Genomic DNA, 14,924 nt, shown 5'->3' on the forward strand with positions numbered 1-14,924 from the left:
AGTGTACTGTCAACCAAGAGGTTGCCTGATGAACTTGTGCCCTAGAATTGTGCCATTCTCTGTTCCTGGCTTCCAGAATCCAACAATCAACCAGCGGAACTCGTGCCCTACGAATGTTTGCGTAAGGGTGATGTGCTAGGTTTTACCTCGATGATGAGTTAGGGAGGGTTTCAGATCTGATTTGTTACACAATCTTAAGAAGGCTAGGTTTTCATATGTGACTCTATCTCTATTTGATATGGGTATTCTTAGTGTTTTATTAAATCGGAACTATTTATGTTATTTAAAAGGTTAGATATTTATGTTATTTACATAATTAGAAAATGTGGAGGTGAATAGACAAAAATGCCCTCATGTGCAAGTTACATGACCAGATTTAACCAAAAAAAAAAGAAATAACGTGGTTAGGCCTAAAAGACATAACATGTAAGATTTTTAAACATCAAGTACAAAAGTCATCAATTTTTTTTTTGAACGAAAAATTTGGATCACTGACGAACCACTGGAGTATCATCGTGCCACCAGCGGAACCACCCGATCATATCCACCTCCACTAGGCATAATGCATATACACCAATTCAGGAGGAACCCCAATAAATTTAGGAAAACCCCCTTTGTGAGAATCGAACCCAAGACCTGTTGATCTCAAAATTTTATCCTACCCTCAAAATGCCACTAGACTATAAGGCTATGGGCAAAAAATAAAAATTCACCGTGTACAATCTACCACGAACATAAAGTCAAAACTTGTAATTTACTCTATATGTATTTAATGGCGTTGGTAAATAAATAGGGCACAACAAAACCAGACGGGCCCTTTACCCTTTTCTTCGCTCGTTGCCCGACATAAACAAAACCTTTGCTGCTTCCTATATTCGCTTTCTTCACCTGGAACCAACCACAGGAGTCTGACTACCTCTCTCTCGCACCGAATCACTGGTTCGATCTCTCTCTAACATCTAAATACTTAGGTTAAATCCTACATTCATTGATCAAACAATTCATTTATCCTCTTCAAAATTCAATTTTTGTTCGAATTGCTCTATCATAATCAATGTTACTTGCTACTCGAATGTTTGTTGTCCGATCAGAGGGTTTTAGGTTCAGTTTTGTTTGAATTGTGGAGAATCGGTTCAATAGGTTGGGGTTTTTGTTGAATGTTGTGGACTGTGATTAGTATACATAAAAAACTATTTGAATTTGAGTTGTAATTGCTGCTTTAGTTATGCATATGTAGTTTAAATTTAACAGAAAATGAAATATCAAGGGTTTGCAAATGATCGAATTAGGTGTTTAATTTGCATATATGGACTTATTGATCAGATTATTTTTCTAGGGTTTTTTTTTATGTTTATATGTTGCCTTATATTCAAATTACATTTTATACAATAGGGTTGATTTATTGGTGTTCTTGTTTAGGTTGTAAATCAGTCTTTTATGTGTTAGTTATGCTTAAAAATATGTTGTAGTTTAGATTTCTCGTGATGGTGGTTGTAGTTTCTTTTCTTTTTTGTTTGGTTTCTTAAGCTTCTTTCTCGGTTGATATGGAGGGGAACTGCTTATAAGCTCCGCCACATGTATTTGCTATGCTAACAAAAATGCGTATGTTCTGAATCTTTTATGACATGCTTATATCGTTATATAAGCGCCATTTCCCATACTAGGTTAATACATATCCTTTTTTTATAGAATACAACATTGTTTCTAACTTGCTGTACTACACATCAACATCTTTTGTTTCTTTAAAGTGGTTTATGTTGCTTATTTAACTGAAACCATGTAATTATGTATTTAAGAAAGAGCTTAGTTCATACGCTTTCACTTCAAATTTATATATTTACAGCTTGTAGAATGCGCTAGAAGGTGTCAAGATACACCCTTTTACATATTTGGTGAAGTCAAAGCTGCTGATTGAAACATTCGTAAGCAATTATGATCATTAAGTTACAGTTTTTACCGTTTCCACGCCAAGTTATATTTTTGGTTATGAATAGTTAATCATGTTATTATGTTACGTCAAGTGCTCTTTAAATACAAAGCCGATACTGCTATATATAACAAGTATATGATTTGTTGTTGTACCCTTTATGCTTGCCTATTTAACTCTATTCGATTTCTTTCTTTCTTTGTATATGTTTAATACTCTATAATATATTTCCACCATTTTGCTATAATTTTGTTACAACCATTAACATTCGACTACATGACATTGTCAGATATTCTCCGTTTTTACAATGGCCAACAATTCTCAGTATCCTGGCATACAGGTAGTTTAAGCAGTTTATATACTTTCTCATGATTTATATTTTATCACGCTTACCTTTTCTCAATCTCGCTCCTACATTTTTACAACAGCCGCCTCGACCTCCTGTTGCCGCCATGGGACCACCTCCAAACACTTATCCACCGGTCGCAATGCAAGTAAGTTTTTTTTTTTCATTTTTTTCACATTTTCTCTGTAATTATAATCATTTTGAATCTGAAGCAACGGTTCTAATATCGGAATTAAATCTAGTTCCGCCCAGCAGGTCCGCCACGGCCGCCACCGCCATATATGCCTATTGTATCTCAACAGTTTCTTGCTGTGAGGCCAAATATGGTGTCTCAGCCGATGCAACATTTACCTCCTAGACCTGGACCACCAGCGCCACCGCTGGCACATAGCATAGCGCCACCTCCTCCACCGCCGCCTGCCGCTCAAGTTTTTCCAGTGCCTGATGTTCAACCGATCCGACCTGTAATGTCTGTATCACCACAGGCCCAACAGGCTGTTCCAGCACCTAATAACTATGGGCCCGGTCAGAGCGGTCCACGGGCTGCCATATCTTTATCATACAACGTAACATACCAAGTGTGCTGTACTATCGTATTTAAATTGTAAAGTACACGGAAGGTTCTTGTGGTTGACCAAAATTTTGAATTTGGTCACTAACTTTTCAAAAGTACACGGATGATCCCTGTGGTTTGCACTTTGTAACGCAAATAGCCCCGACTTTTGCCAAAAGTACATGGATGGTCCCTGTGGTTTGCACTTTGTAATGCATTTAGTCTCTAACTTGGACCTACTGAAACCTTTAGATTTGTTAGTTTGGGACTAAATGTGTTACAAAGTGCAAAACACAGGGAGCGGCCCTGTACTTATGAAAAGCTTGGGAACAATCCAGAATTTTGGTTTACCACAGGGACCATCCGTATACTTTACTCTAAATTGTAAATGTATAATTTAATTAATTACATTTCTTGTTTATGTTAAATTTGTTTGAGCAGTTACCGACACCAGCACCCGCTCAAGCACACGTAAACGCAGAAGTAACAAGCCAATACCAGCCGATATCCTCAACAAATATGCATGGTTTTCCTCTAGGTGGACCGGCTGTAACACCTATGTTGCAGCCTGCTGAAGTTGCATCTTCTGTTCAAGTGAGGACTAAAGATTCTTTTGATTGTGATCTCACATTTCTTACAAATTTTGCACTTCTGTAATAGCATGCCGTATATAAAATGGTATGCATGACATCACACTTGACATTGGATTATTAGGTAACAACTGATCTACCCAAAGCTGCATCAGATTGGATTGAACATACTTCTCACAAAGGAAAAAGGCATGTTTTTTTTAATCTCAGTTCTATTTCTTCTATTATCATGGTTTGATTAAGGATACGTTTATACATTTTATATTACATATCCTCTTGCATACATATGTTATGTATATACATTAATACATGTATATTTGTGTTGTCTGTGTGTGTATACAGATATTTATGTATGTATGTTTATTAAAAGGTACTCTATTGTTGTTTTAGATACTATTACAACAAAAAGACAAAAATATCCAGCTGGGAGAAGCCTCTCGAGTTGATGAGCCCAACTGAGGTGTGTAAGCAATCGAGTTATTGCGTTAACAGTTAGTTACTGTCACTAATTTTTATGTTTAACTTCTTCAATGGTTGCCCGTTGAACAGAGGGCCGATGCATCTACAAATTGGAAGGAATATCCTGCTCCCGATGGAAGAAAGTGCGTAATCTAGAACATTCTAGAACATTCTATCGATCTTATATTTATCTTTCACAAATGCCTAATAATTTATTATTAACAGGTACTACTATAACAAGGTTACCAAGCAATCAAAGTGGAAAATACCCGATGAACTCAAGGTCTTTTCTCTTAACCAAAGTTCACTAATCCTACATTTACTTTCGAGTAAAGTACAGGATAGTCCCTGCGGTTGATCAAAATTTTGGATTTGGTCCCTAGCTTTCCAATAGTACACGGATGGTCCCTATGGTTTGCAGTTTTACCGCATTGTCCGCAACTTTTGCCAAAAGTACATGGATGGTTCCTATGGTTTGCACTTTGTAATACATTTAGTCTTAGATCTGTTAGCTGGGGACTAAATGTGTTACAAAGTGAAAACCACAGGGACCTTCTGTGTACTTTTGAAAAGCTAGGGAGCAAATCCAAAATTTTGGTTAACCATAGGGACCATCCGTGTACTTTACTCTTTACTTTCGTTATAAACTAATTCAACCTATGAACATATGCAGTTGGCTCGTGAGCAAGTGATAACCAAATCTAATACCAACGAACAGCAGTCAACAAAGGATCCCGATAACGAAACCCTGGTTCCATCACTGACTCCTGGCTCAGATAGCCCATCGTCTCAGGCTCACGAACCGGGACCGAGCCCTGTTCCAGTGCCTGATCTTATTCCACCTGTGCAATCAGGATCTGTTTTGACCTCTGAGCCAACAGCATCGATCGAGTCTTCTAAAGGGACAACAAATGCCGCTGAAGAAACACCAATGACCGAAACGTTACCATTGTATAACCTGCACTCAGATTTTCTGTTGTAAATTCTGGTTCTCGTTTGTTTGTAAGTTAACCATCGTAAATTGTAGGAGTACTGTGGAGATTGTTTCGGCAAACAATGCGGTAATTGCAGAAAATGGTACCATCGAGGTGACCGTGACTCCTCCTCCCCTTCTCTTTCACATTCGATGTATTTAAATTTTAAGTATATTTTACTAAATATAATTAGCGGTTTGTAGGAATTCAATAAAGGCAGTGTAACTAACGATAGCGCTAATGGTGCTGCTTTAGAAGAAAAGGCATTTGATCAGGAAACCCAAGTTTACGAGGATAAGCAGGTATTTATCAATTCATATAAGCCAATACTGTTTTACATTTATTTATTTTATATTTATTTGCCTTATGTTCAGGAGGCTAAAAATGCATTTAAGGCTCTTCTAGAAAATGCAAACGTTGCTTCTGATTGGACTTGGGATCAGGTATTTGGGCTTTGGCGACTGTTTTTAATAAGTCAATCTGGCATTCAATTGTCTTGACATCTGTAATTTTCTTAATCAGACAATGAGGGTAATTATTAATGACAGAAGATACGGTGCTCTCAGATCACTTTCAGAGCGGAAGCAAGCTTTCACTGAGGTAACTATCAACGGAATCTTTGCCACGTGTTCTAATATAATATTGTAAGAACCTTGGGAAAGGGGTGGGGGGTAATGTGTTTTTTATGTTTATGATCGCCTTTTAAACTATTTACGTGTTAAGATCATATTTCTTGTGAATAGCTTGTAGGTTGCAAAATATTATGTAAACATTTTAGAGTAAAATAGATATCACTACACGAACAAAAAATTTATAGTGGCTGCAGTGGATGTTAACTATCCCACCTTATGTCCACACCAATACTTTCAATATAATACCATCAAGTATATATAAAAGTTTATAAACCACTTATATACTTTTGATTAGTTTTATCAAAAACACCAAATGATTAGATTTTTTTTTTTTTTTTTTATAAAACTCATTTTAGTAAAAAACTCTTTTGAGTTTGTAAAACCTGTTTAGTGGTCATTTTTTCTCTGAGCACATTCCATGATTTTTATGTTGTATTTTGATAATGCATGGTATATGATCTCTATGCCTTGTAATTGATCGTTAGTTCTAGTATATGGCTTTGGTTTTTGACTATGTCATTCTTGTAATTATCATGATATCTTGCATTGGTCGTTTAGTTGGTTTTTGACTTGGTTTTTAGAAAGTATATGTTGTAGTCTTGGTTTTAACAAGGAGTGAATTATCGTCTGCCTTATGTCAAAGGGGTCTTCAACTTTGAGTCGTCTAAGCTAAGTAGTCTTGGAATCTAAATCCTAAGGCTAAACCCTAAGTTAAACTCTAAAATCTAAAAGAGTAAAAGCTAAACCCTAAAGGCTAGGCCCTAAACCCAAATACTAAACACAAAAGCTAAATACTAAACACAAAAGCTAAGCCCTAAACCTAAAGCTAAACCCTAAATATATTTAGGGTTCAACGAGCTGGTTCCAACGCCGTTGAAATTAATTCAATCGGAGTTCGTTTGACCCAGTTTCCTACGTGTCTTAGGTTAAGATCTATTTGTACTTGATCCTGTATCTACACACACGCTCACACACACACACATATATATATATGCATTAATTTATATTGTTTGTATTTTTATGTTGTAGTTTATAGTACAAAAGAAAAAACAGGAAGCAGAACAGAGGCGGGCTAAACACAAGAAAGCACGCGAGGAGTTTAAGAAAATGCTAGAAGTAAGTACTTTTATTTTATGTTATTTTTTGTATCATTTCTTCTTCATACTTAAACTAATGCGACATCTTCTTTTATTACCTTTACCTGACTTTCTTTACAGGAGTCAAAGGAGATCACAGTGTCCACTAAATGGAGGTCTGTCTATAATTTGGAAAGTTATTCTTTTCTCATATATATTTATTTACCTAACCAGTGAAACTTATAATCTGGTAAATATTGTATATCACTATTATATGCTATTCATTTTCTCTTTCTATTCAACCTTGTATAGCAAAGTGGCTGCTATCTTTGAGGATGATGATCGCTTCAAAGCAATTGAGCGATTGAAAGACCGCGAGGACCTCTATGACGATTATATAACGGAACGTGAAAAAAAGGTAAATCCTTAAAAAGATTTGTTGAGTATTGTTTGTTATAAAATGTATATTGTTTTTCTGTGACCTTATTATCATTTTGGTGAATTCGTTATCAGGAGCGGTCAAAGGCTTTAGAGGAGCACAAGAAAAACAGGAAGGAGTACATTGAGTTTTTAAAATCTTGCGATTTCCTCACGGTGCCTACTTTTAGCATACTAAAGATGTAGTTTTTTTCCACTTATTCTATTATTTTCATTTCATTTTATATAACAAATTAACATTTATATTCAGGCAAGCAGTCAGTGGCGGAAAGTGCAAGGTCGCTTAGAAGCTGATGAAAGTTGCTTGCGCCTTGAAAAAGTTGATCGTTTAGAAATATTCCAAGTACTTTCGTTTAAGTTCTTTTCGGATTTAATATATATATATGTATATACACACAAACGTGTTTGTGTATTTATTAATTTTGCAATTATTTTCACCAAGTATAAGTTTAATATCTCAGGAATATATACGTGATTTAGAAAAGGATGAGGAAGAGCAGAGGAAATTACGAGCGGTACCTTAAATATATAAATTAAATTAATAATCGTGATTAATAAATACTACTACACTATTCTTATTTGTGGTTTATTTATACAGGAAGAATTAAGAAAAACAGAGCGTAAAAATCGGGATGAATTTCGCAAATTAATGGATGAACATATTGCTTCTGGGATGCTGACTTCAAAAAGTCACTGGCGTGACTATTGCGTAAAAGTGAGTCAATATGGTTTTCATCTTTTATCTACCCAATTTTCAGATAAGTACTTACATGAATATTTTACTCTCCTATATAATTGGCTTACAGGTGAAAGAATCACCTGCTTATTTAGCAGTGTCATCAAACAGTTCCGGTGCCACCCCGAAAGATTTGTTTGAAGATGTATTAGAGGAGCTTGAGAAGCAGGTAAACCTTACCCGATTATTAGTAACAATATATATATTATATATAAGGGTAGGGTTCATGCGAGAACCATCCTTATTGCGAGGACTACGAGAACCAATGTTAACACAACAAAATAAACCCACCCCACCACCACCAACCCCCCCACCCCCCTCCCGCAAAAAAAAAAAAAAACAAAAAACAAAAAACAAAAAACTATATCTCACCAAAAACCTATATATATATATATATATAGGGGAGGGTTATCTTGAGAACGCTAAATATTGCGAGAACCGTGAGAACGAATGAAAAAACCAATACAAACCTCATTGTAATTGTAATTAAGATACAACATCAAAATTTTAGTGTTCCCCATTGAACCTCTCACTGCCTGTGTGTGTGTATATATATATATATATATATAGAGAGAGAGAGAGAAAGAAAGTTCAAAATACAAAAGTCCCTTTACGTGCGACCCATACGCGACCACCAATTAACGTGCGTAATTATGCATATAGCATGCGTAATTAGAGTTCAAACAACCCATGCGTAATTTTCATGTTTGGTGGCAGGGTTTTGATTTTTTGTAACGTGCATAATTACGCATATAACATGCGTAATTAGGGTAAAAACCAACCTATGCGTGATTTCTTCTTCATGCGTTAGGGTTTGAAATTTTTAACGTGCATAATTAAGTCGCGTAGGGTCGTATGTTAAGGAGCTATTGTACATAACCTTCCCCTATATATATATATATATAGGGGGAGGTTAACGTACAATATTTCTTAACGTACGAGTGTACGATATGAAGTTACGCATGTTATAAAACTCAAAACCCTAATCACGCATGTTGACACAAAACATAAACTCGGAACATCTACTTCACAAACTTGGAATCATCTTCATTCTTTCAACATGCGTAATTATGTTTTCAACATGTGTAATTTCACAGCGTACGCTCGTACGTCAAACAATATTGTATTTTACACTTTCATTATATATATATATATCTGTAGAGTAGGGATCCTAAGAGAAGTCCACCCTATTTGAGAAACTTGAGAAGCATTCTGGACCACACATTTCCCTAAGCTTTTCGTAATATACACATATGTATAGGTTAAAAATCACTATATACATATATGTATATTGTCAAATCTTGAATTATACACATATGTATCTAGTCAATTTTAAACTATACTTATGTGTATATTACGAAAAGCTTAGGGAAAATGTGTGCTCCAGAATGCTTCTCAAGTTTCTCAATTAGCCTAGTGCTTCTCACACGATCCTAACCCTATATCTGTGTGTGTATATATATATATATATATATATTTGTGCGTGTTATACATCAGAACTTTTTGCTGATACCTTTTATTATGTTGTATATCACAGTATACGGAGGACAGGGACCGAATAAAAGAAATAGTGAAGATGAGAAAGGTTAGTTTCCGTAAACTATAATCAATTGGTCCCACAGCTGGCAAGTCTTGTCACTTTAATTCTGGTGATTTCAGGTTTCCATTTTATCTACGTGGACTATTGAAGACTTCAAGAATGCAATTGCTGAAGATATTAGCTCACAACCGGTTTCAGATGTTAATTTAAAGGCATGCTTTGACTTCTAGCCAATATATATATATATGTTGATAATTTAAATCAGACTATATTCTTTCAGTAAATAAATCATGTTTACTTTTTTGCAGCTTGTATTTGATGAGTTACTAGAGAGAGCTCAAGAGAAGGAGGAGAAAGAAGTCAAAAGGCGTAAACGTGTTGTAGATGACTTTTACGCATCTTTGACAACTTATAAGGTTTGGGAAAAAAAGTTTACACATGGGTTCATTTGTTGTGTTTTTCTTTTAATTTAGTTTAGTATTGTCTTGTACTCTTGTTGCAGGAAATAACTTCATCTTCCCGATGGGAAGACGTTAAGCCCCTTTTTGAAGATAGGCTAGAAAGCTGGTATTTTCTTATTTTGTTTCTAGGCGTTAATAATATTTTGTTGTTATACTGTCTATAGCATAATCATTGGTTCTGTTATACCGGTTTAGTGTGGAGGAAAGCGTCTTTAGGGAGATGTTTGACAAATACATAACAGAACTAAAGAAAGCAAGAGATGAGCGGAAGCACAGGGAGGATAAGGTACCGAACAAGTATAATACAAATGATTCGGTGTATTATTATTGTTTTTTATGAAGATAGAGTGAATCAATGTGAGAATATGACATACAGGGTAAAGATAGAGATAGGAGGACAGAAAAATCAAGAAGGGACAAGAATAATAAAGGTAAAAGCGATAAACGCCGAAGGGATCATTCTAGGGATTCTCACAGACATAGTGCTGAACGTAAAAAGACAAAACAGGTTAATTTTTCTATTTCTTTTTCTGAATAATGTGGTTAAATATGATTTTACCAAAACTAATGATGGTAGAATTTGCTGTGGTATAGTTGGAGCAACAGTCATCTGCGTCGGCAGAATATGAGAGCAGACATAAGAGACACAAGAGAGATTATAGACGTGATGATCAAAGAGTATCCGAGGATCATAGGCATGATGATCAGAGAGTAGCTGAAGATGGTGAACTTTGGTAGTTATTTAACCGCTTCCCTTTCTGTAGATAGTTTCAGCTTCTTAAATTTGTACATGCTCTTCTTACATAGAGGTTTCTTTTTGTGTTAAGTTTTTAAAAAGGTGGTTAAATTAATCATAGATAGCTGCAGCCGCATGGGCAGAAAATCGAATTGGGCTGGTCAGTTTGAATATGTCCCAGTGATTAAACTATAACATCGATTATAAGTATTGGTAGAGATTATGGTTTTAATTATGGGTATTTTTTTTCGACTTCATTAGACTCACCACTAGATAAGTTGATAATTATTTAACAAAAAATTTAACGAGTTTTGGACAAGTATGTATAGGCCTACCGGCTGATTATCTGAGCCAAATTCATTCATTCAAAGGATGTTTAATGTATCAAATAATATTTTTTAGGTGTAAAAAATGCTTTTTAAAAAAATCTTAGCATATGTATATGTTATAATAGTTTAAACAATTTGAAATTGTTGAACCCTTGGAAGTGTCAAACATACAGATGTAAATATGCAACATATTGAGTAACAAATACCATTGTATATGGACGGTTTTACAATCGTAATGAAAACCGGATTTATCAATACATAGACGGTTTTACAACAGGAATTACCAAAACTCATCCCATACGCATTGTAAGCTGATACGTGTACCCGATATGAGCCCGAATAAAAAAGTGCAAAACAACCGAGAACAGTATTTCAAATATAACAAACTAAAGAGATAAGTTATTGCAGATGAAGTTGCTGCACATAAGAAAATTATTACTCTTGCGTTTCATATTCAGTTACAAAACCAAAAAACAGTAGAGCAGCTGATAAAAATCTTGGAACATTGATTTTTTGTTTTTGTAAACACAGTTTGATTACCATAAGCTTCATCTCTGGAAGGTTGGATTCTGATTGCAGTGAGCATCATCAATCCTGGTTAAAGAATAATAGGAACTTTAGTACAACTACAACCAGCATTAGTGGCAAATCCCGACAAGACCTGAAACACTACACGACAATAAACAAGGATTTGGGCTGTCATTTCATTGCTAACCCGTTTAATAAACAGGTCATGTTCGGGTTGACCGTTTCACATCAACCAGTTAAAATTAGAATCTACAAATAATATTTTCTGTACGGTTGGCCCGACCCGACCTTGGTTTTAAAAAGCGAGAGGCGCACAAAAGCGACGAGGTCTAAAATTGAGGCGCGAAGCGCAAAGCGCAAAAGCGGTGGGCTTTTCGTACCCGAGGCGCAAGATGTTTATATAATTTTTTTTATATATCCCATACATATCCCATAGGTTTTTAGCTTCCTTTAACCAAAATACAGCTATAAGTAAGGCTTTTATACCATTTTAACTACATGTACAAGTCAAAAAACCCAAGGTACAACATTTTTATGCAGTAAAATGCCTAGGGTACATGAGGCGCGCGCCTCAGGCCAAAAAGCCCACAAAAAAATATCAAAAAATGCGCTTTTTTGGCGCTTCCTGTAAAAACACAAGGCGAGAAGCAAAAAAGCCCAAGACCCTGCGCCTTGTTGCGCCTTGCGCCTAGGCGTGCCTAGGGCGCGCTTTTTAAAACCCAGGACCCGACAACCTGTTTACAACCAATTTAACCCATCTATTAAAACCCGTCAATCTGTTTGACTCGTTTAGATAAATGGGTTAAACGGGTCGTGTTTGGGTTCATTAATTTGAACTTGCTAACCCGACACAAATGACCCCTCTAACAGCAACTATAAGATGAGCAAGAATCAGATCAAGACTTCTGAAAACGACGGAAATCTATGAAGTTATTCATCTACCTTAGAAACATGTGTCTCGACAGCATCAAACTTCTGAGAGCACTCTGAGTATGCAGACCCAATACCCACTCCCGCACCAAAAGCAACTGACGCCCAGCGTGTCACAGGTGAACCTGCCAAAAACAAAAGGTCACCGTCAATATGTTTTATCTGTCATGTTTTATTCTTTCTGACTGGTAAGTATTCAAAACCTTGAAACATGATAAATGAGTTGAAGTGTTGAACCCCAAAAATAAGACCAAATGTACAAAAAAATATAAATATAAGATAAATATTAAAGAAACATGAATCCACAGATGTCCACAAATGCAAATGCAATCTTCTGTGAAATTGAAAACATATTTAAACGGGTCGAGACTAACTATCCATGAGCAATAAGGGGTGTGTTTGGTTTAATCCTTATTTTATTTTGCTATTTCTTTTCATACTTTCATGTTTTTAACAGACTATAATATAGCAAGCGCGATAGATTTTAGTGAAGTCGTTAGCATATTCCCTATATGTGAAATCTAGGAGACTATTCTTCTAGTGAAATAAAAAAAAAACGATGTGTCGTTTAGCGGTTAACCAAAACTCCCCCTTCGTTTTCGTTTTGAAATCCTATATGCACGCCACTATCTTGAAAAAGAGCAACTTACACAAGATACTAAATCTCAATTTTCACCATTAACAAATCGTGCTTTCTCTTTAGTTCTAGAAAAGAGAAGACATAATACCCTTCATAGTAGTCCAAAACGGCAAAGGTGCACACCTAGGTGCCTGCAAATGCACGTTCTATCAAAGCGCACAAGCGCACATTCCGGCCAAATTCTGCAAAATGATCAGGCCCAAACAGCCTAAAACTGGTCTGAAACAGCTAAAACCAGTTTGAAACATCCAAAACTGGCCCCTAAACTATCCCAAGACCAACCTAAAACATGTATATAAACCCTAAAATAGTCTGTTTATACAGTGTGTCTTAAATTTGTCAACATCTGAAGGCAATGTTCCTAAATTCTTATACAACGAGCAAGAAAATGAAGCGCGTACGCATCAATCAATCAATATGAATAGTATAGTATATATAAAGGAAGGAAGGAAGGAAGGAAGGAAGAGTTTGAATAGGGAACTGACGGAAGAGGAGGAAGCCAGCAAGAAGACCGGTGGCGGAGGAGTATACGAAGCGACGAACACCCACATCAAGATATGCATCCCACTTGGCATTCACATCGTAAATCTCTTTGCTTTCAGCCATTCTAAACACTTTTCTTTCCCCTTTGTTTTGCAAACCTAGTTTCCAATCTGATAACTACACAAAAGGGTGTTTGGGATTCCTTCTCAAAAACAACTTATTGAATTTCTAACTTCTCAAAAAACAACTTTTTTTACACACAAAAACAACTTACATAACTTAAACCAAACACTATAAAAACAACTTATTAACTTTTATAAGTTAATAAGTTATAACTTGCTCCAAAATAAGCTAACCTAAACACCCACAAAATACCTATAACTTTCACATTTTTGTTAACATTTTATTCCATTTTATTTGCAATTTTTTATTATTTAAAAAATATACACAATAAGTATCTGGATCTTGTACAGGAAACTTGTACGAAGGATACGTGAGAAGCCTAAGACTCAATACTAGTTTTTGTCATTTTCGTAATTATCAGGTTAACTGAAGAAATAAATGGAGAAAGTGTATTCTGGTCCTTTCTTATTTGAACTTCTTCCTTCATTGATTTTCAAACGGCTATAAGTTTTTCATACGTTAATATTTTTTTTTTTAAATTACACCGTATTAATGAGCTTTCATTCTCTTTAATTCGAGCAGCCTATTATTATAATTTTCTTAATTTTTTACATGATTTTGAATACTCAGCACATGACTACGGGATTTTGAATCCCCATTATGTGATTACATTATTTCACTATAGTATGTGAAATCATACTAAGTGATTACGTAATTACATAACAATAATTGACTATGTATTTTACGTGACTACGTGTTTTTGAATACCCATTTCCTAATTACGTGATTTCATTATAGTATTTTATGTGAAACCACACTGATTGATTACGTAATTACGTAAAACCAAAAACATGTAACACATTGTATTTCATATGGAATACCTAATATTTCAGGTCTAATCACATATTGTATTTCATATGGAATACCTAATATTTCAGGTCTAATCACATATTAAGAATAAATTATATACAAAGCATTAGCCATATCAACCTATCATAACCACATAATATCGTATATTAGAGATTAAATCACATAATAAAGCATTAACAATTAAGTTCTTATTATTGAATGTGTAATCACGTAATACGCATAATTGTACTAACATAAGTTATAACAAATCATATTAAATGTGTAATCAAGTAACTGATTTATATTGAATGTGTAATCATGTAATGAGTTATTCTGAATGGGTAATCATGTAATGGATATTCAAAATCACGTAGTCATGTTTGGGTATTCAAAATCACATAATAGACTAATGGGCATTCATAATCCTGTAATTTGTTTTTAAGAAAACTATAGCAATAGGTTACTCGAATTACATAGAATGAAATGCTTGTTAATACGGTGTAATTTAAAAAAAAATATATATATATTAACGTATGAAAAACTTATATCCGTTTGAAATCAAGGGGAAGTTGTT

General features: G+C 35.0%; 2 protein-coding genes across 4 annotated transcripts; one reads left to right on the top strand and one right to left on the bottom strand.

Moving 5' to 3' along the window:
• The first annotated feature begins 796 nt into the window (after positions 1-796).
• Positions 797-10,711, top strand: LOC110898498 (pre-mRNA-processing protein 40A). 2 transcript variants are annotated; one of them, XM_022145288.2, is made up of 30 exons: positions 797-939; positions 1,844-1,922; positions 2,217-2,267; positions 2,356-2,421; positions 2,516-2,839; positions 3,268-3,420; positions 3,541-3,605; positions 3,807-3,876; positions 3,966-4,018; positions 4,101-4,158; positions 4,549-4,826; positions 4,903-4,963; positions 5,053-5,151; positions 5,224-5,292; positions 5,372-5,449; positions 6,511-6,597; positions 6,699-6,733; positions 6,870-6,975; positions 7,071-7,151; positions 7,246-7,338; positions 7,457-7,510; positions 7,594-7,710; positions 7,802-7,900; positions 9,269-9,316; positions 9,391-9,483; positions 9,580-9,687; positions 9,774-9,838; positions 9,928-10,018; positions 10,109-10,240; positions 10,327-10,711. In XM_022145288.2, the coding sequence occupies exons 3-30, from the start codon at positions 2,235-2,237 to the stop codon at positions 10,468-10,470; spliced, it is 2,760 nt and encodes a 919-aa protein (XP_022000980.1). In that variant the 5' UTR covers positions 797-939; positions 1,844-1,922; positions 2,217-2,234; the 3' UTR covers positions 10,471-10,711. The 2 variants fall into 2 exon arrangements, with proteins under 2 accessions (XP_022000980.1, XP_022000981.1); XM_022145289.2 differs by lacking the exon at positions 1,844-1,922 and having other exon boundaries at positions 801-939.
• A 319-nt stretch (positions 10,712-11,030) lies between these two features.
• On the bottom strand, positions 11,031-13,581 carry LOC110898499. Of its 2 annotated transcripts, none has more exons than XM_022145292.2 (3): positions 13,381-13,581; positions 12,268-12,380; positions 11,031-11,466 (listed from the first exon to the last, which is right to left on the bottom strand). In XM_022145292.2, exons 1-3 carry the CDS (start codon positions 13,499-13,501, stop codon positions 11,386-11,388), a joined length of 315 nt encoding a protein of 104 aa, XP_022000984.1. In that variant the 5' UTR covers positions 13,502-13,581; the 3' UTR covers positions 11,031-11,385. The 2 variants fall into 2 exon arrangements, with proteins under 2 accessions (XP_022000984.1, XP_022000985.1); XM_022145293.2 differs by having other exon boundaries at positions 11,078-11,391.
• Positions 13,582-14,924: the final 1,343 nt, after the last annotated feature.

The sequence above is a fragment of the Helianthus annuus genome, chromosome 5 (assembly GCF_002127325.2).
Source record: "Helianthus annuus cultivar XRQ/B chromosome 5, HanXRQr2.0-SUNRISE, whole genome shotgun sequence".
Classification (NCBI taxonomy): domain Eukaryota; kingdom Viridiplantae; phylum Streptophyta; class Magnoliopsida; order Asterales; family Asteraceae; genus Helianthus; species Helianthus annuus.